Source organism: Mus pahari, chromosome 18, assembly GCF_900095145.1.
Source record: "Mus pahari chromosome 18, PAHARI_EIJ_v1.1, whole genome shotgun sequence".
Taxonomy (NCBI): domain Eukaryota; kingdom Metazoa; phylum Chordata; class Mammalia; order Rodentia; family Muridae; genus Mus; species Mus pahari.
This window is the reverse complement of record NC_034607.1, coordinates 46,079,026-46,105,861: the sequence shown is the minus strand read 5'-3', so window position 1 is coordinate 46,105,861 and position 26,836 is coordinate 46,079,026. Positions and strand designations below refer to the sequence as shown.

Below are 26,836 nucleotides of genomic sequence, written 5' to 3'. Positions count from 1 at the left end.
CCAGCCTGGTCTACAAAGTGAGTTCCAGGACAGCCAGGGCTACACAGAGAAACCCTGTCTCAAAAAAACCAAAAAAAAAAAAAAAAAAAAAAAAATCAGAATGTAGTATTGTATTTTGAAGTAAAATTGGATTTCTAAGCTAAATGACCAACACTTAATGTAAGTTTAGGGAGAGATTAATAAATGGCCCTTTTAAATATGTTTTCCTGCAATCTAGCTAGAGAAAGTACTTACTCCATAATTGGTTTGCAGGAACACACTGTACCCGGTCTGAAATAGTCTTAGTAAACAAGAACAGCTTACCATTCTGACAGATGGAGTCATCACATGACAATGCTTCTTGAGTTCCATACATACATGCTATATAGAATGCATATTAATTAGAATTTTTCAAAGATTCATTTATTTTATGTACATGAGTACACTGTCACTGTCTCACACACCCCAGAAGAGGGCATCAGATCCCATTACAGATGGTTGTGAGCCACCATGTGGTTGCCGGGAATTGAACTCAGGACCTCTGGAAGAGCAGCTGGTGCTCTCAACTGCTGAGCCGTCTCTCCAGCCCTATTTAGGTGTTTTGTTTTGTTTTTATTGAGAAGTATCAGAATGGAGGGAACAAGTCCCACACTAAAGAAACTGAATTTGTTTTACTCCTTGAGTTCCTTATCTGTTTATTATAATTTGCTCCCTGACAATAACACATTTTAACCTCTATCCTTTCGTTCTATAACTGAGTGGTTTAATTTGAATAATGTGTCTAAGTACAGCACGTAGATCTGAGTCATATGGTAAATGTCAGCTCCTTTTAAACATGTTCCTAAAATGTCATAAAATAAGATTTTGGAAAGTACTTTGTAAAATTAAAACACAAAACCATACATTGTGGAGGGGCTGGGGAGGAGGCTGTCAGTAAAGTTCTTGCTGTGTGAGTGCCTGAGCTCAGCTCCCTAGCACCGCGTAAAACCAGGCACATTGGCATGCCAGCCTGTGTCCATCCCAGTGCTGGGTGTTAAGGGCTGCTGGTAGACCCCTGGAACTTGCTGGCAAGCCAGCTTAGCCAAACTGGTGAGCTAAAGGTTCAATGAAAGACTGTCTCAAAAAATAAGGGGAGGCTAGCAAGATGTGCGTAAAGGCACTTGTTACCATGCCTGATGACCTGAGTTTCATCTCCAGGCTCCAAGTGGAAGCACCTGACCTCCAACTTCCACACGCAAGCTGTGGTATACACATGCTAAACAGTAAATAAATAAATGTAAAATTTGTTAAGGTGACGAGCAACCAAAGAAGACACTCAAGGTCTATTTCTAGCAGGCACGTGCACACAACCACACACGCACACGCATGCACACAGAGGAGGAGGAGGGAGGGCACTGGGATCAAGGATCAAGGGTATGATTTTCAAATGTTCCTCAGACTGGATCTATGGGGACTCTGCTGTGATATATTCTTTTAATTGCTAAATCTAAAGGGGACCCTCTGGAGGCGTCTTATGTCACCCATAAATAATAGCTCTATCACACTGCCATTATTTGAACCCCCCTGGTAGATGCTGCTTTTCCCTCTTAAATCATGCTGAAATTAATTATAAATCCTGGAGCATGTTTCTCTGCACATTCAAGGCAGAAACTGCTTACAAAATTTAGCCAATGATTAAAATACAAAAGTGGCTATTGCTTTCAGAAGTTAGATCTCACACCTCCTCCACTCCACTCGTAGGAGAGACCTCAGACTCTAGTGCTAGCATCTTGATCATGAGCCTGTGTCGATGCTCAGAGGGCAGAATGCCCAGATGGAAACAGACGAGAAAATGTTCTAGTCACAATAATCGTTTCAGACTGTTCCAGGGTGGCAGACTTCTTCCCTATCTTTTGGTCTCCTCCCACCTCTGGGTTGGGGAAGTTGGGTTTTGTTTCTTTTGCAGGTCTAGATCTGAACCCAGGTCCTTGCCCATGCTAGGCAAGGACTCTACCACTTCAATGCATCCCCGGCCCTCGCTTTGTTTCGTTTTTTAAGACATGCCCTCTGTCTTAGTCAGGGTTTCTATTCCTGCACAAACATCATGACCAAGAAGCAAGTTGGGGAGGAAAGGGTTTATTCAGCTTACACTTCCATACTGCTGTTGATCACCAAAGGAAGTCAGGACTGGAACTCAAGCAGGTCAGAAAGCAGGAGCTGATGCAGAAGCCATGGAGGGATGTTCTTTACTGGCTTGCCTCCCCTGGCTTGCTCAGCCTGCTCTCTTATAGAATCCAAGACTACCAGCCCAGAGATGGCACCACCCACAAGGGGACCGCCCCTCTTGATCACTAATTGAGAAAATGTCTTACAGCTGGATCTCATGGAGGCATTTCCTCAACTGAAGCTCCTTTCTCTGTGATAACTCCAGCTGTGTCAAGTTGACACAAAACTAGCCAGTATACCCTCACTATGTGGCCCAGGCAGGTATGGACCTTGGTGGGAGGCAGGTATCGGGGGCAGAAGTCAACATCAGGACTTTGTATTGCTCTCTGCCCTATTTCTGAAGACAGGTTCTCACACGGAACATGGAACTCACGTTTTTCTAAACTGGCTTGTCGTCAAGCTCAGATCTACCTAGCCATCCCCTCCCCATTCAGCGCTGAGGTGACAAATGCACAAGCTTGACTTTTTATGTGGGTGCTGGGGATTCAAACCCAGGTCCCCATGCTTGAAGGTCCCCGTGCTCAAATGGCAAGCACTTTACCTCCAGAGCCATTTCTCCAACCCCCTTTTAAATGTATTTTAAATGTAACACTGAAGTGTGGATGATGAGTCACTAGATGGCAGAACTTCTTGCCATTTCTAAACCATCATCCCAGTAAGATATCTGGCACTGTACTTGTAGTGGTTTGATAACAATGACTCATCTCAGCTATGGTTCTATTGCTGTGAAGAGATACCATGACCATGGCAACTCTTACCCTTATAAAAGAAAGCATTTAATTGGGGTGTGCTTGGTTTCAAAGGTTTAGCTCATTATCATCATGGCGGGTGGAGTGGCAGCATACAGGCAGACACAGTGCTGCAGAAGTAGCTGAGTGTTCTACATCTGGATCTGAAGGCAGCAGGAAGAGAGAGACACACTGGGCCTGGCTTGGGCTTCTGAAACCTCAAAGCCCACCCTTAGCGACACACCTCTTCCAACAAGCTCACACCTCCCTCCCTCCCAAGCCTTTCCAAGTCGTTTCACTCCCTGGAGACTATAAACATTCACACTTATGAGCTTATGGGGACCATTCTATAGTGAGGCTATACCATATATTTGGATACTTTGTCACCAGAAAGTGGAACTCTTTGCTAGGGGGGAAAGGGAGGGAGCGGCTGGAGAGATCACTCAGTGATTAAGAGCTGGCTGCTCTTCCAGAGGTCCTGAGTTCAATCCCCAGCAACTGCATGGTGGCTCACAACCATCTGTAATGGGATCTGATGCCTTCTTCTGGTGTCTGAAGAGACACACAGAATGTACTCACATACATAAAATAAACAATGAATCATTTTAAAAAAAAAAAAAAGAAAGGAGAAGAGATGAGCAGAGGAGAGGGGACAGGAGGGGAGGGGAGGGGAGGGGAGGGGAGAAGAAGCCACCTGCTCAATCTTTAACTACAATGAGAGATGAAGAACATGGCTTAAAGTGATGTTTAAATACTACAAAAATATTGATAAATATGGCATAGTAGTATAAAACAAATGTTTCATTAAGGAACACTGCAAACCATGTGGGTTTGTTTCTGCTTTGTTCCTTAAGTCAGGCATGTTAGCAGAGTCCTGTAAGCCCAGCCTTGGCAGATAAAAGCAGGAAGATCAGGAGTTCAAGATCATCCTTAGCTCTGCAATCAGTGATAGTTTTACAACAACAAAAAGGCAAGAAAAAATACGGGAAATGCTCTTACTGCTATCTCTTTCCTTGGCTTTACTGAAATGATGGAAGTGGTTCATCTTCTTCCATGTTGAGTAAATGTGTATCACGGATTATCCATGCATGTCTTCCTCCTTCTTTGAAGCAGTCCAAAAGACTCACTTGCACCTGAGCTGGAGTGGGCGGGGTCATGACTGACACATTTTACTGGGATATTCCATGCCTCGTAGGATACTGAGCAGTGAGTGACCTATTAGATGCTAATAGCTCTTTCTTTCAGTCATGACAACCAACTAGGGGACAAAATTACCACCAGTTGAGATCAAGTTTTAAAACATACCATTTTGTAAATAAAACTACATTTTGGAGGCTAGCAAGATGACTCGGCTGGTGAGCCATGCCTGCAGACCTGAGTTTAATTTTCAGCACCTAGATTGTAAAGAGGGAACTGATTCCCAAAAGTTATAGACCAAAAAAAAATCCAGTCCAAAATATTAGTATTGCCAAAATGAAATAAGGAACCGTTGTTTATAAAGTATGATAGCTTATTATTCAAATAAAAATTGTGCCAATAGACATATCTAAAGATATAAACATTTTAGAATACTAACACGAAACCTCCACCAGAGCAACTCTTTTTTTTTTTTTTGGGGGGGGGGGTTCCAGACAGGGTTTCTCTGTGTAGCCCTGGCTGTCCTGGAACTCACTCTGTAGACCAGGCTGGCCTTGAACTCAGAAATCCGCCTCCCTCTGCCTCCCAAGTGCTGGGATTAAAGGGGTACACCACCAGGCGAGAGCAGCTCTTAGAAACATATGCCGTGGTGCTGACAGACTGCTCTCTGGGTAAGGGAAATTGCCAAAGCTGCCGAAGCTGACTTGAGCTGAATCCCTAGACCCACACAATAGAGGGAGAAGACCAACTGCAACTTGTACATGTTGTCCTCTGACACACACACACACACAGGCAGGTATGTGCACAAATAGATGTACTAAGCATGTGCTATCGAGTAAGCTGCTAATGCAGAAGTGTAAAGACCAAGAAGTGATATATACAAACGTGTGGATGGAGAACAATTTAAAAATGTCATCTCTCAGTTCTGATCTTTTTTTAAAATCATATATTTTAAAAATGTAAAGGCATGATTTGTGTGTGATTGCTGAAACTATCACTGCCAAGAGTCAAGTTATCATCCTTAGGGCCATATTATGATGTGTAAAACACACACACACACACACACACACACACACACACACACACCCTTATCTTATCTCCATGCTAACTGAACAAAATCCAATCTAGTAGACTTTGGCTGCTATGTAAAACCGAAACGAGAACTTTAATTTCTAGGCTCAGTAACTCTTCTCTCCCCAAGTTTGCTGGAAACCCACTGGTTTCAGGGGTTGTCTCTAAGACTGCCAGGAAGAATAGCAAAGCGTGGCATGCTCTTTAGAAGACAGGCACCAAAATACACCAGGAGGCTGCGACATGATGAGCACTAAGGAACCGCCCCACACAATAAGGACACTAGCTGATTAGACCCAGAAGCAAGCACCTGGCAATCAGATGCTTCTCTGGCCTCCTGTACGAAATTCACCTACTCAGCAATGTACCTAAACTGCAGCTGCCCCCATTATTTCTACATAATCTTTACACTGCCTTTTCCTCCAGTGAGCATGGCTAAGAAGAGACTGACTGAAGCAGGCCAAAGTCTACCACAGCAGTATCCTGAAACCCACAGTGGGCTGCAGAAATGCCTCCCATGAGTGTTTTGAAATTCATTTAAACAACCTATTTAGTCAGGTGCTGAAGATCAGTTAACATGCTAGACCTTCAGAGCACAAAAATAAACAAGGGCACAGAACAGATATGAAGCTCTCTCGGATACAATGGATCCGGAACATAATTTACCCACATACAGAGTGTCTTGGTAGTGCAAAAATCTGAATACCTATTTATTGAAACTAAAAGGAAGGAAACTGGGGATAAAATTTGAAATGTAAGTAAATAACCAATTAAAAAGAAGAAGAAGAAGAAGCAGCTGGGCTGTGGTAGCACACGCCTTTAATCCCAGCACTCGGGAGGCAGAGGCAGGTGGATTTTTGAGTTCAAAGCCAGCCAGGTCTACAAAGTGAGTTCCAGGACAGCCAGGGCTACACAGAGAAACCCTGTCTCGAAAAACCAAAAAACCGAAAAAAAAAAAAAANAAAAAAAGAAAGGAAAAAGGAAAAAAAAAAAGAAAGAAGAAAGGAAAGAAACTAAAGGCATCAGGTTTCGTAATTCTGCTTTTCCACTCTCAGCCTATGGACAGAGCACAGTGCTTGGCTGGCATGCAAGAGGCCTTGGTTTGATCCTCAAGCCTCTCTCCATCATAAATAAGGTGCACTCATTTAATGGAGTGATAGTACTTGGGAGCTGAGGCAGGAGAATTGTTGCAAGTCTGAAATCAGGCTGGACTATATTGCAAGTCCCAGGCCTGCCTGGGAAATATAGAAAGGCCCTATCTCAAAAACTAAAATAAATAAATGAGCAATGTAAGACTTGTATGCAGGAAACTACAAAGCACTGCAGTCCCCTGACTCCCACACGTAGGCACATTAACAACTGCTGATGGCAGGGCACACCCTCAATCCCAGCACTCGGGAGGCAGAGGCAGGCGGATCTCGGAGTTCAAAGCAGCCTGGTCTACAGAATGAGCTCAAGGTCAGCCAGGGCTACACAGAGAAACTGGCTCTAAAAACAAAACAAAACAAAACAAAACCAAAAACCAACAACAACAACAAAACAACAAACCAAAATGCTAGGAAGGACATGGTGAACTTTCAGGCCTTCCCACTCCTAGGAGAGAATGTACAATGGAGCAGACACATTGGAAGTTTAACCATCCCTCCTTCTACAAACATGAATTAAATAGTGACCCTTAGCACACACCAGCATCCCACAGTCTCTTTCAAAGGGCCATACATTTCTATCAATACTCTTGAAATTAACAGTTGACTGTGAAGGCTTTTAAGTTCTGGTTAGTAATTTTATTTTTACATGTATGTACTAGGGGCAGGGGGTGCTTGCAGAAGACAGTTCTCTTGCTGCCACGCTGTGGGATTCAGGTCATCAAGCTTGGTAACATGCCCCCTTACTTGCTGAGCCACCTCATCAACCCCAGTAATTTAAAAGACTTGGGGAAAAAATAAATCTATTTCAGGTACAATGTCTCTAAAAAACAAGAGATGTTTAGGAAATCAGATAAACACTATATAGGGGAAAAATTACGACAAACTTTGCCTCTGTGACAATTGCTAAAAATCTCAAAGGCTGGCCTTTAATCCCAGCACTTGGGAGACAGAGGCAAGCTGATCTCTGAGTTGGAGGCCAGCCTGCAAGAGTTATATAGTAAGACCCCGTCTATCAAAATAAATTTTCTTTTTAACCTTTTTTTTTTTTTTTTTTTTGGTTTTTTGGTTTTTTGGTTTTTCGAGACAGGGTTTCTCTGTGTAGCCCTGGCTGACCTGGAACTCACTCTGTAGACCAGGCTGGCCTTGAACTCAGAAATCTGCCTGCCTCTGCCTCCCAAGTGCTGGGATTAAAGGCATGTGCCACCACTGCCCGGCCCAAGAAGATTTTTAAATATTTAAAAAGCTGAATCAATACCCCCAAAATCTTAAAGATTTGTTTTTATTGTAAATATATATATATATATATATTTTATTGTAAATATATATATATTTAGTAGAAGTGTGCCTGTGTAGCAGGTGCCCACACAGGCTAGTGTCCAGGAATTAGTTATACTTGGCTGTGTGCCAAATGATGTAGATGTTGGAAGTCAATCTCGGGTCGTCTGGAAGAGCAGTCATGTGCTCTTACCACTGAGCCATCCCTCCAGCCCACGTCTTTTGTTATTTCAAAAGTATTCCTGATGCCATGTTCAAAGACAGCCTTGGCTGTCACCCAGAAGCAGCAGGCGACAGAGCCAGCTTTGGGAAAGGCTGCCTCTGCAGGATCTGGAGCTCCAGCGGCAGGCCCTGAGGGAGGATCAGGAAGAGGTGAGCTAACCTCTCTGGGAGCATCTTAGGTGAGGCGGTGACAGGGAAACTCCCTAAGCAGCCAGCCATGGCAGAGGATCATTTCCCCTCTCCAGCACTCAAGTTTTATTTGTGGGCAAATTGTTTAAACAGTCAAAGGGTTCAGTTGCCAAGAAACGGCATGTCTCCAACAGACTACTTTGAGAGCAAATCTATCTACCAACACTAATGGCCCAGGATCTGACCCTGAGCCAAGGCCAAACCCGAGAGAGCTTGTGGTTAATTTCCTATATGGCTTATCGCATGTCAGCTATTTTGTATCCTGCTTCCTCTATTATATTTCTGAAGATTCTTGGACATTGAATTTTACTTTTAGAATCAGGGTGCTGGGGTTAAGAGCACTGACTGCTCTCCCGAAGGTCCTGAGTTCAAATCCCAGCAACCACATGGTGGCTCACAACCACCATCTGAAGTCAGCTACAGTACTTATGTATAAAAAAAATTAAATCTTTAGGCTGCAGCAAGCAGGGACTGAGTGAGCAGGGCCGACAGGAGCTAGTAGAGGTCCTAAAAATTCAATCCCCAACAACCACATGAAGGTTCACAACCATCTGTACAGCTACAGTGTACTCACACACTTAAAATAAATTAAAAACTTAAAAAAACAAACAAACAAACAAAAAAACCAAGTGTAGTGACCCACAGTGGATAAGAGTACTGCTTTTGCAGAGGACTCTAATTCTGGTTCCAGCATCAAAAGTGGGCGGCTCTCAACCACAGGCAAGCCCAGCGCAAGTGAATCCGACATTCACTGTTGGCATGTGCACACAGGGTATACATTCACACAGACAATACACACATATAGAGAGAACATAAATCTCTCCTCCTCCTCAAGCAAAAGGAGGGCTTGGTGTGTATCTCTTTAAATCCCAGCACTCAGGAAGCAGAGGCAGATGGATCTGGTGAGTTGAGACCAGCCTGAACTACATAGGGAATTACAGGATAGCCTAAACTACATAGTAAAATCTTGTCTCAAAAAAAAAAAAAAAAAAATTACCAACAGCTAATACCTCCAACTTTAATAATATACTTATTAGTCAGCTTTGAGTCACTAAAATGAAACAGGCTATTTATGAAGAGAAACTTAGCTCAATGCTGGATGTAGAGGACAGTACCATGATGTCAGCTACATTTTGGTCAGGGCTGGAGCATGTTCACAAAAGAGCTTTTTCTTTCCCCAAAACACATCATGGTAAAGAGCTTACATCATCAAGCAGGAAGTCAGAGACCAGGTTCCACATCCTTCCTGTGGCGGTTTAAATAGAAACGGTTCCCATAGACTTATGTGGTTGAAAGTCCATAAAGAGTGGCATAATTAGTAGGTGTGACTTTGTCAAGGAAATATGTCCCCTTGGGGTCAGGCTTTGAGGTCTCCTATGTTCAAGTTAGCTCAGTGTGGTAAACAGTCTCCCTTTGCTGCCTGTAGATCAAGATGTAGAACTCTGAGCTCCTTTTCTAGCATCAGGTCTGTTACACACTGTCATGTTTCCCGACATGACAGTAATGGACTAAACCTCTGAAAACTGTAAGCCAGCCCCAACTAAATGTCTTCCTTTGTAAGAGTTGCCATGGTCATGGTGTCTCTTCACAGCAATTGAACCCCTTACGGCCCTTCCTTAGTGCATACTTTCAATGACCTAAAGATTTTCCATTATGTCTCATCTCTCCCCACCTCTCTCTTTTTAATGATTTATTTTTATTTTGTGTGCATTGGTGTTTTGCTTGCATGCATGTCTGTATGAGCATGTCAGTGTCCTGGAACTGAAGTTACAGACAGTTTGAGCTATCATGTGGGTGCTGGGAATTGAACATCAGTCCTTTGGAAGAACAGCCAGTGCTCCTAACTGCTAAGCCATCTCTCCAGCCCTACATGTCATCTCTTAAAGTTAGAAGTTCCCGTCACAAGGACTGACAGGGGCATAAGCCATAGCCAAACCAGTTTACTCAAGTTGAAAAACTGTTGTTGAGCCAACCTCAAAGACCAACTTTTTTTGTTTTGTTTTTCTCAAGACAGGGTTTCTATTTGTTGCCTTGGCTGTTCTGGAACTTGCTCTATAGACAATGCTGGCTTTAAACTCAGAGATTTGCCTGCCTCTACTTCCCAAATGCTGGGAATAAAGGAATGCACCGCCACCACCCAGGAAAAGACCAATATTTTAAGAATAGAGATATGAGCCGGGCAGTGGTGGTGCATGCCTTTAAGCTCAGCATTTGGGAGGCAGAGGCAGGCAGATTTCTGAGTTCGAAGCCAGCCTGGTCTACAAAGTGAGTTCCAGGACAGCCACGGCTACACAGAGAAACCCTGCCTCGAAAAAAAAAAAAAAAAAAAAAAGATGATTAGTCAAAGGAACCTGAGACTGATTTCTACTTTAATATCTTATAGTGAAATTTGCAAATTTATTTCATTGTTACACCTATTCAAAATGCATTCTTGTCTCACAAAAAGGGCATTTATCTTAAATCACACACATGAAGAGCTCCTTTCTAATCTGACTTGCCTGTGTTTTTTCAGTGCAGGGGGTACTGCTCTTGTATCTTCAATTCCCAAGGAACCCAGCACTCATCATCCACTCACCTGATCTGACCTGAACAAAACCGTAAAATACGCACACGCACCTCTAACCCTCATGTGCTCCTGATGTCTTGTAATACAATCAACTTACATTCGAAGAACTGAATACAAAACCAAACGCTCAAGTCAGCATGTTCACAGTGCTTGGCCTCTCACTGGGAAGCTGAAAGATGTCCTTGAATAAGATCCTGAATTCGGGACAGAATGATCTCATTGGAGCTGCTGCAATTTTCTGGAGTATATGGTGGGTCTATAGTCAGAACCCCAGCCACACAGAGAGTCCTTTGTGCATCCCCCTGTTCAGTGACGGGGATGTGGTTCTTCTCCAGCCATTTCTTTAGGCTGGTCCTCTTCTCTTCCAGATCCTCGGGGCTGTATCCTTTACAGTCTCCAGATGTAAACAAATGCATCAGCTTCTCTCTTACTCTGTGGTCCCCTTCACTTATGGTTTCCACAGTCTGCACAGAGTGGCCCATGATTCCCGTTACAGACAACCTGCCATCTTCAAGGAAGTTTACGAGGACAATGCTTTGAAGACAAAGGAATTTCAGAGCAGATTGGTAAGAGAAAAACCTTAAGAACTAGGAAAAAGCAATGAAATAAGAGCATCACTAACAACTCGGGCCCTTCAACAAGAGGGAACAGCTATCCCTGGGGAAGGTTAGTCTTATCACCAAATGTAGCTCTGCCTGGCTTGAAACTCCACACGTAGACCAGGATAGTCCCAAAGGACTGAGATAGTCCTGCCTCTGCCTCTGCCACCGGCGTGCTGGGATTAAAAGCTTAGCCCCTACTCCTTAAATGTGGATATTTCTAATAGAAATGTTATAGTCATTACAGTACCTACCCATCACAAAGCTTCCCCTAAAGTTAACATTGCACACTGATGGTATTTTTGTCAAAACTAAGAGTTTGCGTTAACTAAGTCGCAGATGGTATTTAGCTTTATGAGTTTCCCACTGACAGCCTTTTGTCTGTTCTAGGATCCAACCAAGATCCTACTTCTTACACTCTTGTGAGTTCTGGTAAGTGCTAGTGAGGTGTTTTGTACAATGTCGCAATTTTTGGTGGTGTGGAACTTTCTCTTAAATACACCCAGAATTATTAGACTTTTAAAAAGAGTAGCACAGAAGTGAAATTCTTTTTTAGATTTTGAAAACAAAGTCTGGCCGGTCAGCCTGATCTACAGAGCGAGTTCCAGAACAGCCAAGACTACACGAACAAACCCTGTCTCGAAAAACCAAAAAAGAAAAGAAAAGAAAAGAAAAAAAAAAAAGAAAAAGAAATAAAACAAAGTCTGTTTGTAGGAGTCTATGTATTTTATTGAAGATTTGAGTGTTTGTAATCATAAATGGAATTAGTTTAATAGCTTTCTTTTTTAAATCCTGTCCTCAACTTTTGACATCAAAATCATATTAGCTTCAATCATATTAGCTTCAGCCTGTCATCACAGTGCCCACGAGGTTAAAGTAGGAGGATCATTAAGTCTGAGGCCATTTCATGCTAAATGCAGAGATTGAGAGAGAGGGTATTATATAATCCTCTACAGTTCTACAAAAATTTAGTAAGATTATAAATATTTAGTACTAGGCCTAGAGAGATGGCTCAGCAGTTAAGAGCACTGACTGCTCTTCCAGAAGTCCTGAGTTCCATTCCCAGCAACCACATGGTGGCTCACAACTGTCTGTAATGGGATCTGATGCCTTCTTCTGGTATATCTGAAGAGAACAAAAGTGTACTCATATAAACACAATAATAAAACTTAAAAAAAAAATACTTAGTACTTCAATAAAGTATAAAATTTTCCAATAAACAGTATGGGCATTTTTCTCCTTGACATCTATATCTTCAGTCCTTTTTTTTTTTACTTTTTGAGACAAGTTCTCACAATTGGATATGGTGGCCCACCATATGGATATGGTGGAGAGAGGAGGATAAGGGATTCGTGTTTATCCTCAGCTACATAATGAATTTGAGGCCAGTCTGAGTTACATGAGACTTATTTAAAATAAATAAATAAATAAAGTTGGGTGTGGTGTCCTAGCATTCAGGAAGTAGAAGTAGATAAATCAGAAGTTTAATGTCATCTTCAACTATATAGCAAAATAAGGCCAGCCTGGGCTACATGAGACCCTCTGGAAGGAGAATTAGAAGAGGGGAGAATGTCTCTTTCCTATTCCTATAACTATGTCTAGTTTGCTACAGCATCCCATAGTTAAAACAGCAGTCAGGCTCAAAAGCAATTATTATGTGTGAACGACCAGTCTTTGATTGGTCTGCCTTCTCATCTTGGATGTCCGGCGCCAGTACATAAGACTGTCATTTCACAAAGGTAAGTTGCATACTCACTTGGCAGAGACTGGGTCTATGGTTAGAAGCCATCCTTTATACTCCTTCTCACAGGCTATCACTCTCACTTCTTTATAAACGTAATCTTCCCATTCTACAGGGGTTTTCTTCATCCATTCGCTCATGGTTACCAGCTGGCTAGATCTAGAACCATTATCAATTTGGGTTAATCACTATGCATATTCCACGCAAGCAAATGTCTTAAGCCCTGATCGCCATTCTGGAAGCAGTCTGTAATCTGCCTGAAACTAACGAGTTTCTTTCTTTCTTTCTTTTTTTTTTTTTTAAAGATTTATTTATTTATTATATGTAAGTACACTGTAGCTGACTTCAGACGTCCCAGAAGAGGGCATCAGATCTCATTACCATGTGGTTGCTGGGATTTGAATTCACGACCTTCAGAAGAGCAGTCGGCGCTCTTAACCACTGGGCCATCTCTCCAGCCCACTAACGAGTTTCTTAATGCAAGTAAACACTGATACACAGAGCCAGTGTTAACTCACACTTACAGTCCTACCTACTAGTAGTGCTGAGACCAGCCTGGTAACATAGCGTGCCGTCCCAGGTCGAAGAACAAGCAAAAAGCCCATCTGGGGTATGAGAAACTGATACGATGTTTGGAGAATTCTTGAGAATATTTTATATATAGTATATCTGGGAGGGGGTATTTATAATTCAGACTGATGGTAATAGCGAATGGCCGCAGGTACAATTCTGAAAAACTCCTGTGGCATGTCTAGTCCCACCCTCTGCTCCCAATTCCGGATACCGCTTTCAACCTGGCTTTGAACTTGGTCCATAGATAATACTCAAACTCTTCAGGGCTGGAGAGATGGCTCAGCGGTTAAGAGCACCGAGCGGGAGGTACCGAGTTCAATTCCCAGCAACTACATGGTAGCGCAAAACTATCTCTAATGGGATCCGATGTCCTCTTCTGGGGTGTCTGAAGAAAGCAGTGGTGTGCTCATATACAATAAATAAATCTTTAAAACAAACAAACAAACAAACAAAAGCCTCTTCCGTTCCGCTTTCCTTAGGTAAAAGGATTTCGCTCTAAACCCCTTACAGACATAACTGATGCGGAGTTCTCGGATTCCCACCTACTCTTTCTAGATTCTCCACGGGGTTTGCGCCAATTTTCTCGCAGAGCGCTGAGGACCCGTCAACGAAGCTCTAGAGCTCGAAGACCAGGTCCTGTCTTGAGGCCGCCGTACCCAGAGTTCTGCACAATCCAGGGAAACGCCGCATGGACCGGGCTACATTTCTACTCCGCTCACGCCACGGGGCCCGCTTGAGTCGGCCCGCCTGAGCCCAGCATGCTTTGCTCCTGACGTCATTTCCTTCCCCCAGAATCCTCCGCCCTGTAGTCCTTTGCCTCCGTTCTTGCACTGCAGGTTGTGTCCAAGGGAACTTGAGTTCTTCTGGTCACCGTGAACGTCTCAAGAAACATGTTCGTACTATGCCCTCAAAGCTTTTTAAGCGGGGTATGAAAATGCGCTTTTGCCCTGAATTAAACACAAAGCTCTCTGGGTAAATCTTAAGGCTCTAGAAGCCGAGGTGAATGGCATGAATTCTTGTTTAGCTCGTTTTGGGGCCGGTTAAAATGCGTGCACCTTTGGGGACGTGTTCTCGGTAAATCTCAAGCGCAGTGCTGAAGCTGGGAAGATCAGCACTGGATTATGTTGAGTACCATCACTCATTATAAACCCCTTTGGTGGAAAGGGATACAGCCGTTGCTTCTGCTTCAGATTTCTGGGCACGTAGCTGACTGGGCTCTGACATACTGCAGAATCTTCGAGAGAGTGTGATACTGAAAAGTGGTGCAAGGCAGTAAGTGCTAAGATTCTGCCTATACTGGAAAGAAAAAAAACAAAATAAACAAACAAACAAACAAAAAAAACACCAAGGGCGATGAACAAAAACTGAGCTATAAGATTGTCAAGCCAAGCAGCAGAAACATTAAATATGAATCGGGTTTTGTTTTTTTTTTTTTATTACTACTTGGAATTCCATATCAAATAATCCTTCCCAAAACCTTCATTCACTGAATGACTGACTGCTTATGTTAATGAGCTTTCATGGATTAAGTTAGACTTTACTAGTTAAAAGCCTCTATAAAGCTACAAGAGCTAATGTAAATTCCAAGTTATTAAGAGTGTGGGAGAAAATGTTTAACCTTTAAAACTACAGAATAAAAAAGCTACAACTGATTTGTGACAACTGTTCAGTTGCATTTTAAGTTTCATTCTTTACTGCAAACCTGTTTGGCCTTATGTTTTCTTCCTCTTTTGAAACAAGGACATGTCCCTACCCTGTCCAAATTATCAGAAATTTAAGTTGCATTTGGACCACATGTAGTGCACAGGACTTTAATCCAAGCATGTGGAAAGCAGAGGTAGGCAGGGATTTTGAGATCAATTAGTCTACATAGTGAGTTCTAGGCCAGCCCTGTTACAAAACAAAAAACAAAAACAAAAACAACAACAACAAAAAAACCAAACAGTTGCTTTGTGTTGCAACTAGATACAAGATATTTAAACTATTCTAGCTTTTCTATTCACTCAATTAGTACCAGTCAATTGAAATGTCTCTTCTTTATGTATATGCTTAGTAGTCATCAAGATTATATTGATGAGTGCTAGGAATAGCTCCATTTTTTAAAAGCCCAGTATGGTTCATTTGCAGTTTCATGGCTTGGAAGTGGAAGAAGGACCTCACTAGTCTGATTGTAAAATTCTGAACCAAAGAGACACTGTCTCAAAGAAGGTGGGTGGGTTTCCTGAAAATGACACCTGAAATTGTCCTACACACACACAGAAGGGAACAGAAAACAAATATAGAAAAAGAATACATTAAGGGGCTGGAGAGATGGTTCAGTGGCTTGGAGCATTGGCTGTTCTTTAGAGAGCCAGGATTCCCACATGGCTGCTTACAAAAATGTCTAACAAGCCAAGCGTGGTGGCACATGCCTTTAATCCCAGCACTCGGGAGGCAGAGGCAGGCAGATTTCTGAGTTCGAGGCCAGCCTGGTCTACAGAGTGAGTTCCAAGACAGCCACGGCTACACAGAGAAACCCTGTCTCAAAAATAAATAAATAAATAAATAAATAAATTAAATTAAAAAACAAAAACAAAAAACAAAAATGTCTAATTCCTAGGAGATAACACACTCATTAAAAAAAAATTTTAAATAAAAAACAAAACAAAAATGTCTAACTCCCAGGAGATGACACACTCATTTGGCCAGCAGGGGCACCAGCCACCATAGTGGTGCTTATATGGTGCTCAGACATACATGCAAGCAAAACACACACACACACACACACACACACACACACACACACACACACACACGTGTGTTTTAGGTTGGATGTGGTGGTGCACACCTTTAATCTCAGCAGTATGGAAACAGAGGCCAGCCCTGTCTGTACAGTGAGTTCCAGGCCAGCCAAGGCTACAGAGTAAGATCCTGTCTCAGAAAGCAAGACAAACAAAACCAAACTAGAGGGCCTGTGTGTGAATTGCTGTCTATATGCAGGTGAGGGCAGGCACAAGGTAAGGCTAGAGCCTGTGATTGGGCAGTGGAAAAGGAAGGTGGGGCTGAGAGTTTCAGAGACAGAGGACAGAAGGACAGAGAAGATGGAAGAGGAAGAACCAGACCCATAAGGCTTTAAATAGCCACAGGTAGCTATGAATATCTTAGAAGGATATAGGATATAGGACAACCTGTACAATCTAGATGGGCAGCTTGTATCAATATCAATTGGCTCCGAGTTCATTGTGTGGGCGTTTTGTGGGTTGAGAATTTACTGATATGAATCTGACTGATAAATTACAAGCTTTGTTTTTGCTGGGTTTCGGGGATTTGTGACAGCTAGTCACAGGGGGCAGATGGATGGGAAGATCTAAGCGGGTTCCTCGGCAAGCAAACTAAGTTGGGCAGATGCAGTGTGGGGACCGTAGGGGCAGGGAGACTGCATTACTAGTGTCACCAATGATAGCTGAGGTTGCTTTTGTATTATTACATGCAATACTTGTGAAAAGGTTCAGAGTGTAAAGTTCGTGCTGTGGACGCATGAGATCCTGAGTTCACCCACATAGCTGACATGACAGCATGAATCTGTAACCTCAGGGTTTGGGGTTGTGACTGCCAGATCCCAGGCCTGCTAGCCTGTCATTTTTGCCAAGGCATCAAGTTCCAAGTTCTGAGAGAAGGTCTGACTCAAAAAGTAAAGTGGCCACTGGGCATGGGCGCACAGGTCTTTAATCTCAGAACTTAGAAGGCAGAGAGGCAAGTGGATCTCAATGAGTTCAAAACCAGCTTGGTCTACAGTATTGAGTTCCAGGACAGCCAGAGCTACATGGTGGAACCCTGTCCATAATAAAATTTGTAATAACAACAACAATAATAATATCTTCCAACTTAGTTTATCAGGAATAATGTGGCAAGTTCTTTCAACCACTAAACAGTCTCACCAGACTACAGGGGCTCGCCTGGCTTCTGATGTCAGTGCTGGGTATATTAACTCAAGTTCTTACACTTTCAGTGCAAACCTCCTTTAATGTCAACCTCTGTCTGCTTCAAGTGCCTGCCAGGCCAGCACATGTGCACAAATGCATATAATACACACACCCGCACACAGAGAGACAGAGACAGAGACACAGACAGACAGACAGACAGACAGACAGACAAAGGCATGGCTTTTAGTCTGTTTTTTTCTTTTTTAGCTACTTTGTGTGGGTTCTTCATGGGTTCTCCTGTCTCCTAACAGTACCTTCTCTGGCTCGGCTCAGCTTCTCCTAGCTCAACTGTCTCCAACTGTCTTCTCTTCTACTCTCTGACCCTACTCTTCTGTATCCTGGACCCTACTCCCTGCTACTCCCAAATCCCACTGCCTGCTCTCAACCTCTGCTGGCTTTTTATATCCTCTCCTGTTCCTAGAATTCCAAGAGGCAACTGACACTGAAAGGCATAGGGTCCTTTAAAGGTCCAGGCACAGGCTGGTGAGATGGCTCAGCGGTTAAGAGCACTGACTGCTTTTCCAAAGGTCCTGAGTTCAAATCCCAGACAACCACATGGTGGCTCACAACCATCCATAACAAAAATCTGATGCCCTCTTCTGGAGTGTCTGAGGACAGCTACAGTGTACTTACATATAATAGATAAATAAATCTTTTTTTAAAAAAAAAAAAAAAAAAAAAAAGGTCCAGGCACACAAAATAGATCATACTACAGAAATGATTGAGGAAAATACCTGACATTGACTCCCTGACCTCTACACGTGTTCCACACAAACCTACACCCCCACACATAGTAAACACACAGAAAAAATATTGCTATAGTTTTGTTGCTATGCTTTCTGCTAAAAGCTAGAATTATTTTCTATAGGGATGTGTCTTATTTAGCCTAAGCTAGTCTTGAACTTGCTGTGAAGCTGAGGCTGGTCTTGAACTCTTGATCTTCCTTACTCCATTTTCTAAATACTAAGATTACAGAAACCTACTACCATACATGGTTAAAAACAGATTTTTGAATTTTCATTTGTGTGTGTTGTGTGTGTGTGTATTTGCTTGTGTGTGGTCACACAAGTGTGGATGCATACAGTTCCATTAACTGGATTTCACTCGCCTCATCTAGAAATAAAAATGTGTGATTAGATTTGCTGGAGAGATGGCTCAGCAGCTAAGAGCACTGACTGCTCTTCCAGAGGTCCTGAGTTTGATTTCCAGCAACCATATGTTGGCTCATAACCATCTGTAATGGATCTGGTGTGTCACCAATAGTGTACTCATATACATAAAATTAATAAATCTTTAAAAAAAAAGATAACCCAAAACCATTTCAGCTCTAAAATTTCATAACTTAAGACATCATTAACCCTAGAAGCCCTCTAGAAGTGAGCAGGGACTGTGTTTTGTTTTATTGGCAACCATGTACTTAACAACCATCTCCATATGGTGAATATTAGGTGTTCAGGTTATATTAATTTTTTTTCCTCTTTTTCCCTCCTAAATAGGGTTTCTCTGTGTAGCCCTGGCCATCCTAGAATTCAGTCAGTAGACAAGGCTGGCCTCAAATTTAGATATCCACCTGCCTCTGCCTCCCAAGTGCTGGGATTAGGTGTATGCCACCATGCCTGGCTGACTAAATTAAAATCTTTTTAAAATTGTTACTGTCTTTTGAGATAGGCTCTCACTATGTAGCCCAGGCTAGCCTAGAACTCAAGATCTTCCTGCATTAGTCTTCAGAATACTTATTAAAGCACTGCACCGCCTCACCTGACTACTTTTTATTTGCATAAGAAAACATCTGTGTTTGAGCTGGAGGTGTAGCCCAGTTGGTAGAGTACTTGCTCAGCATTTATTATACAATGCTAGGTTTGATCCTAGCATTGTATAAGCTTGGAGTAGTATATACTTTAATCACAGCACCAAGAGATTGGGGTGAGGTCTGGGGGACACATGACACAACCCAGGGGCATACATAGTTGTGTTTGCTTCTTCTCATGAGTGTGGACACACATGTATAGAAGTGTATCTGTATGCCTGTGCATGTGAAGGCCTCAGGTTGATATTAGAAGTTTTTGATTGTTCCTCACCTTAAGTCAGCATCTCTCAGCTGAACCTAGAGCTCTCAGACAGTGTTCATCTAACTAACTAGCTTGTTCTTGGGACCCCCATCTCCTCCCACCTCTTACAAGTGGGGCTGCCGGGGCTGGAGAGATGGCTTAGCAGTTAAGAGCACTGACTGCTCTACCAGAGGTCCTGAGTTCCATTCCCAGCAACCACATGGTGGCTCACAACCATATGTAATGGGATCTGATGCCCTCTTCCAGTGTGTCTGAAGACAGTTACAGTGTATTCATATACATAAAATAAATAAGTAAATCTTAAAAAAAAAAAAAAAAAAAAAAAAAAAAAAACCAAGCCGGGCTGCCACACCTACCCAGAAGAATTTACCTGGGTTCTGGGGAGCCAAACTCCGGTCTCCATGCTTATGTGGCAAATGCTTTATTTGCTAAGCCATTTCCCCAGTCATCTTCATTTCCCCCAATTATCATCATAGGGTTTATATGTGGATGGAGATTTCTTTCTATTCTCTGGCAAATTAGAAATTCACACTAGAGCTTCCTAGGACTCCTCATGTAAAAGTGTAAACGATATTCCTTATCACATAGGGGATCGTCTTTGCTATAAAAGCCAATGAAAGTGATTGTAAGGGAAACCCTTTCAGAGTTTATAGTACTCAGTGTGCCATTATTTTTGAAACAGTAATGACCGAGGTCATTTCTTTACCAGTTAAGCATTCACTGTGTTATGTGCAAAACATATTCGGTATCTAGTGGAAGGCTAACCCTTTGGAAGTGTAAAGACTGTGAACACAATCCCTTCATGAGTGTGTTTGCAGTTATAGCATTTGCCTTTCCTTTTTTCAAGAATGTGCGTCACTCCGTTTCTCAGTCTGACATTGAACTTTATGGGGAGGAGGAGGAGAGAGCAAAGGGACGGTGTGTCCCTTTCTTAGTTAGCAGGTTCTTAGCAGCTGCCACTTGGAGCTTTGCTTTTCGCAGAGGAGTTACTTCTCTACCCACTAGTTACTTGACTGGTTGTAGATAGTCCACTCACACTACACAGAAGCACACTGGGTTAAGAATCACTTGTCTAATTTAGCTATTTGTTCAAGGGCAATATGAGCCCTAAACTGTAGCCGGGCTTCCATGGAATAATCTTTATAGTTCTTTATGTTGTCGAGGTTTTTCATTGCACTGGCATAGTCTCCTTTTAGATAGTGTAGCATTCCCAGTTCATAGTAGCTATACGGCACCAAATAGTGGTCGTACTTTAACATTTTCTCCTTCCTGATGACACGGATAAAGTAGTGCTCAGCCTTCAGATGCTTGCCCAAGTGCTTCAGGCACAGGCCTTTCAGCAGGTTTAACAAGCTCATGTCATCTATGCCATACTCCTCATCTGGGTTTTCACTTAAAAGCTCTTTCCCTTTGTCAATTATCAATAGCCAACTTGAAATAAGCTCGATTTTCTTGCTCATGACTCGGAAGCCACTCCAGGCGTAGATGAACTCCAGAAGGGGTTGTGCTGTAAACCAGCCTGTCGTAGTACCATAGCGCTGACTTTTCTCAGCAATAAACTTTTCTATGGGCACAGAAGAGCCTAAAAGTTTGATTCTCAGGCTATCCACGCGTAAGAAGTAAGAGCTTAGGCTCTCGTTTTCCGAGTCCACACAGTCAGGAGGAAGCAAGGCCAGTATGATAGCCTTGCTGTATATATAGATGGCCTTAGACCATCTGCTATGCTGAAACAATAGGTTGGCATAGTTGTATGCCTGCTTCCAATTCTGCAAGAAAATATGGCACCACATGAGCTCCCAGTAACAGAGGTGATGAACCTGCTTCCATTCATTCTGAGTAATAATGCACTCTTGTAACTTTAACTTTGCACTTTCAAAATTCCCATTTAGCATGTTAAAACGTGCACGAAAAAATTTGAGTACAACACAGTTGGGGAATTTCTCCAGGTAGATCATGAAGAGACTCTCTGTGGCAGCTGTAGAAGCCTTTTCAACACCAACAACTACACGCACATAATTGTAGTAAAAGAGAAGAGTGAACACACTTAAGATGTTATTTATATGTGGTTCAGATGCACTGTCATGAAGCAAAGCCAGGCCCACTTCTCTATCCCCAGAATAGCCAACCATATTGAGAAGTTTAAGTGATTTTGGTGGTACAAGTGAAAACATCAGATTGAATACACCAACTCCAAATTTTATCCCTCCAATCAGGTGTCTGTGGGTTTTACTTTGGTTCTCAGGCATAAGTTCTAAGACCTGTTGGCAGTCTTTGTATATTTGATAGCTTGACCCAACATTGACACCGCTTTTGAGGAAATTCAGCAAACTGTCATCCTGTATAAATGTTATAGCAGACTTCAAGACTAGACACTCAGCATAGCAGACTTCTGCATGTAATTCCTCCTCTTTGATAGACTTTATTCCCTGCCTGCTCATTAGGCGAGATAAAGTCATTATCCTGGGCTTTTTCCGGAAATTGTTGCAGGTTTTCAAAGCTTCCTTTGCAGCGTTCATTCCGATCTGGATATCCTGTGGCTCAAAGGTGAGGATGGCCTTGACAACCATAAACATACTGTATATCAGGGCGTGGTATGAACTGTTTTTTGACCATGGGTGAATAAGGTTGATGGCGTCTGAGAATCTGTTATTTAGAAACAAATACAATCCAGTTGTGCATTCTTCCAAGGATGATAAAAGGCTCATTGTTGTTGCCACAGGGATAATTTCATGGGCATCCTCGAACTTGTCCTCTGTTTCACTGTCTCTTAGATTGAGGGATCTAGTTACTCTCACCATTCTATCATTCTCGACTTCACTCAGACTAAAGGTACTTAACAGGTACTCGTCATTGTCCTCATGTCTTTGGAACCGTGACATGTTTGCTTCCTCGATTAGAGGTGGGAATGTCTGAGGTGGAGTTGCAATGTGAGTAGCTGCTGCACTCCTGACCAGGGTCTCTTCTTCCACACAAAGCTCAGTCTGCAGTGTTGCTGTTAAAATGGAGGCAAATGCAAGACTAGCTGTGAGATGCAGCATTAGGGGATTCTCTATGATCTATGTCAGACAAGGAGAGGAGATTTTATGTACCCAGAAGATGAATTTCTGAAAAGTTCATCTAGAGTGTGCTAAGGAAATCTAAGCACTAAGAAGTAAACCCTTTGAAATCAGTAGGGTTCTTCTGTACCCAGTTGGTCACTGAACAAATTGCATAAGCTCACGACTCTGTGTTTTGTGGTGGGTGCACAAACTCTCACTAGGAGGCAAGGATCTGGTTAGAAAGGATACATATAAAGTTCTCTAGTTCAAACTCAGGAAAGTGTGTACTGTTCAGGCCAAAGAACAAAGATTACGGGGATGAAAAATCTCTCCAAATTATTCTGAGTACTGTGCCTACACTGTCACTGAAACGAATTCTTTGTTTGTTTGTATGTTGTGGGGGGTGTTGAGACAAGGTCTTTCCACTTAGCTCTGGCTGTCCTGAAACTCATTCATTAACTCAGGCTGCCCTTGACTCACAAAGAAGCACCTATCCCTGACCCCCACGCACAGCAAAGAAATGCGACTTTTAATAAAGAGGGCAAAAAGAAAAAGAGAAATGTTACATTTTTTAAAAATGTTGATGAGGACCATCTCAGAGGTATTATTTTAGGGAAATATTTGGTTTTATAACTTTTATAACTATAAAAGAAAACCATGTTAATCACAAACATCCCTGGAAGACTCTGTTGTGCATAGGAAAGCCATGTGGTGCACTGAGAGAGAAGTCAGTCTTGAAGTGGAATAGCAGTGGTAGTACTAAAAGTGTATCGCAGGGATGGAGCGCTCATCTAATGTGCACAAGGCCCTGGGTTATTTCTCCCAATTTGCAAAAGCAGCAAAACAAACAAACAAACAAACAAACAAAAGCGAAAGTGGAAGTAAGGATAAAATTAAGGAGAGTGGCTCTCTCGAGGTTACTCAGAGGCACCAACAGACTCTGCCTAAAGACAATGTTTGTCGTTCTCTCGCCTTTAGGAAGCTAATTTCAAATTGAATGCCATAAACTCTCATTCTCCACAACTGCTGTCTATTTCTAATTACTGAGGCAGAGTCTCTTGCTGGAACTGAGTTCCCTGACACTGGTAATAGAGTCAGCTCACCCCAGGGATCCCCTGTCTCTCTGCACCCAACCCCTGGGATTGCAGGTTGCCAATTCGGCTGACCTGCTTTAGTGGGAGCTCTGGAATCTGAACTCCAGCCCTTCATCCTGTGCAGCAGCATTTTAACAAACCACTGAGCCATCTCTCCAGCTCTTGTTTTGCTTTTTTGGGACAGGGTCTTGAAATATAGTCCTAAGTAACCTGAAAGGTGCTGTGTACATCAGGCTGGTCTAGGACTTCCCATGTTCTTCCTTCCTCTGCCTCCCAGCTGCTGGGTTTGTAGGCATGCATTACCATTGCCTATAGAACTGGACTTTCTCTGCTTATTTATTTATGATGTCAGGGATAACACCTACAGCCTCATGAATATTTATTACTGAGCTCAGGCTCTTGGCATTTTTAAATATTTTGGGGGTTGGGGAGACTGATGATTAAACCTATAGCCTTATTCATGAAGAAAACGCTGTCTCGTGCTACATCACTAAACTGTATGGATGCTCAAATCTCTTATATAAAATAGCATTCAGCTATGCACATTCTCCAGAGGGCTTTAAATCACTTCTCGATTGTTTTTTTTTTTAACTTTATTCATTTTATTTATTTTTTTTCAAGACAAGGTGTCTCTCTCTGCATACCTATGGCTGTCCTGGAACTTGCTCTGTAGACCAGGCTGGCTATGAACTCAGAGAAATCCACCTGTGTCTACCTCTGGAGTGCTGGACTAAAAGTGTGCACCACCACAGCCTTCTAGATTACTTATAATACAAAGACTGTGTAAATAGTTATACTGTATTGGATAGAGCAAGTCTGTACATATTCAGTATAGACACAAAATTTCCCGTGTGTGTGTGTGTGTGTGTGTGTGTGTGTGTGTGTGTGTTTGATTGAGACACAGTTTCTCTGAGCAGCCCTAGTTGTCCTGAACTTACTCTGTAGACTAGACTGGCCTCAAAAATCACAGAGATCTGCTATCCCCCAAGTGCTGGGATTAAAGGCATGCACCACCACTACCTGGCCCAGATATTTTTTTTAATCTCTGTCTCTTATTCTTCCATTTTGCTTTAAGACAGAGTCTCATGTAGCCCAGGCTATCTCAAACTATGTAGTCATGGATGGCCTTGCATTCTTGACCTTCTGCCTCTATCTCCCAAAATCTGGGATTATAGGTGTGGGCCATGAGGCCAGGCCTGCTTTTTTTTTTTTTTTTTAACTTTTGAGACAGGGTCTTACTATCACTGCGTAATCCTGGCTGGCCTGGAATTCTCAATGTAGACCAGTCTGGCCTTAAACTCAGAACTCTGCTTGCCTTTGCCTCCTGATTGCTGGGAGTTTCCTTAGAAAATGACATTTATTATTATAATTTTTTACTAAAATACATTTAAAATTTAAAAATACTCAGTGTGCATGCACACACGCGCACACAAACACACACACCTCATGTGGAAGTCAGAAAAAAACTTGCACAAGTAGGCTTCCTCTTACCAAGTGAGTATTAGAGATCAAACTCAGATCTCCAGGGAGGTCAACATCCCATTATCTACTGAGCCATCTTGCCAGCCTTTTAAATGTCTTCTAAAGACAGACTTTCCATACATAGCTCTGACTGCTCTATAACTTCCTGCCTATAACAGGCTAGTCTCAAACTAGCAGCAGTCCTTCTACTTTTACCTCACACACACTGGAATTATAAGCATATGCTGCCACACTTGGCTATTTATTAATTTACAGCACAACCAAATCATTTCTAGGGTCTAGATCAAAGAAAGTCAATGGTCTTAATAGTGTTTCTCTAAGTACGGTCAACAGCCAGTTACAAACAAAGTTTCTACGGTAAGTCCTATTTATAAGGATCAGTATCTCTCGTGGAGAAACCTTGAAGTGTTCACATCATCTTAAACAATTTTGTAAACATAAGTTATTACATAAATTTTTTAGTTTGTTTTTGTTTTTTTTGAGACAGGGATCAGTATCTCTCGTGGAGAAACCTTGAAGTGTTCACATCATCTTAAACTATTTTGTAAACATAAGTTATTACATAAATTTTTTAGTTTGTTTTTGTCTTTTTGAGACAGGGTTTCTCTGTGTAGCCCTGGCTGTCCTGGATCTCACTCTGTAGACCTGGCTGGCCAGGAACTCAGAAATCTGCCTGCCTCTGCCTCCCAAGTGCTGGGATTAAAGGCGTGTGCCACCACTGCCCGCCTTATGTAAAATAATTTTTAACAAGTTTTACTTGAAAAGGTTCTAAGAATTGTCCTGTTTTAAACTACACACAATTCACCCCTGGACTATCCCTAGCTTCACCGTTCTCTCTCTCCGAAATGGTGCAGAATAAATCGTCGAATCCCAAGCCTAAAATCATCTGTCTCTGCATTGGAACACCCATCAGCCCCAGCCCAGCTCATCTGTATTCTTCGGAGAAGGAAGCACATGATTTGTTACGGGCATCAAGATTCCTTACTTTTACATTTTTTAATATAACAAGGTGTTCCTCAGAAAACCTGGCATTCCCTGCGTTTTAAACTCCTAACCATCATCTACATTCGTTTTCCTTCTTCCTGGTTTTACTATCACATTCCTACTCCCCCACCCTACCCCTACCTAGTCTTCCATGCAGCTGGGGCTCTCTTCAAACCCAGGACTCTCCTGACTCAGTGGGCTACATGCTGGAATTACAAGCATGCGCTTCCATGCCCTATGTGTCGGGAGGCGGCAAAGCCCTCAGAGCTCTTTCGTATCGCATCACTCTACCTTCACTCTTTAGGATTGTTTGCAGTGTATGTAGCATGAAGCCAATGAGAAGTTCATTTTTTATAATATGACAGAATTATACATTCGAGAAACCTTTCCTTTCCAGAATTCTTAAAAGCATTCTGGGAGCTCAGTTGGTTGTGATTATGAAAGGATGTAGCTGAGCATGGATACTTAGAGCAACCTGCAGGGAATATGTACATGTGTAAGTAGGCCATACACAGATACACATTAAAAGGTCACTGTTAGAGATTTTTTTCCCCTGAGGGGTTGTAGACATTGGCTGTCCTAGAACTCACTACATATACCAACCAGACTGGCCTCAAACTCATAGATATCTGCCTGTCTCTGCCTCCCAAGTGCTGGGATTTTCCCAGCAAAAGCTCACTTTTACATCTTGCTTTCTTCTCTGTTTTAGATTTGTTCTTATTGTCACCTTTAAGTCAGATGAGGAAAATCCTCTCTCTCTCTCTCTCTCTCTCT

At 42.4% G+C, this 26,836-nt stretch overlaps 2 protein-coding genes across 4 annotated transcripts; both read right to left on the bottom strand.

Annotated features, from left to right (window-relative positions):
- Positions 1-10,293: 10,293 nt before the first annotated feature.
- Positions 10,294-14,193, bottom strand: Gemin6 (gem nuclear organelle associated protein 6). 3 transcript variants are annotated; one of them, XM_021218186.2, is made up of 3 exons: positions 13,976-14,193; positions 12,876-13,019; positions 10,294-11,054 (listed from the first exon to the last, which is right to left on the bottom strand). In XM_021218186.2, exons 2-3 carry the CDS (start codon positions 12,998-13,000, stop codon positions 10,679-10,681), a joined length of 501 nt encoding a protein of 166 aa, XP_021073845.1. In that variant the 5' UTR covers positions 13,001-13,019; positions 13,976-14,193; the 3' UTR covers positions 10,294-10,678. The 3 variants fall into 3 exon arrangements, with proteins under 3 accessions (XP_021073845.1, XP_021073844.1, XP_029387272.1); XM_021218185.1 differs by having other exon boundaries at positions 10,320-11,054; positions 13,980-14,193; XM_029531412.1 differs by having other exon boundaries at positions 10,372-11,054; positions 14,090-14,173.
- Positions 14,194-20,337: 6,144 nt separating this feature from the next.
- Positions 20,338-22,343, bottom strand: LOC110336124 (tetratricopeptide repeat protein 39B-like). Its single transcript, XM_021218550.1, has one exon. The coding sequence runs from the start codon at positions 22,341-22,343 to the stop codon at positions 20,529-20,531; it is 1,815 nt and encodes a 604-aa protein (XP_021074209.1). The 3' UTR covers positions 20,338-20,528.
- Between the last annotated feature and the right edge of the window lie 4,493 nt (positions 22,344-26,836).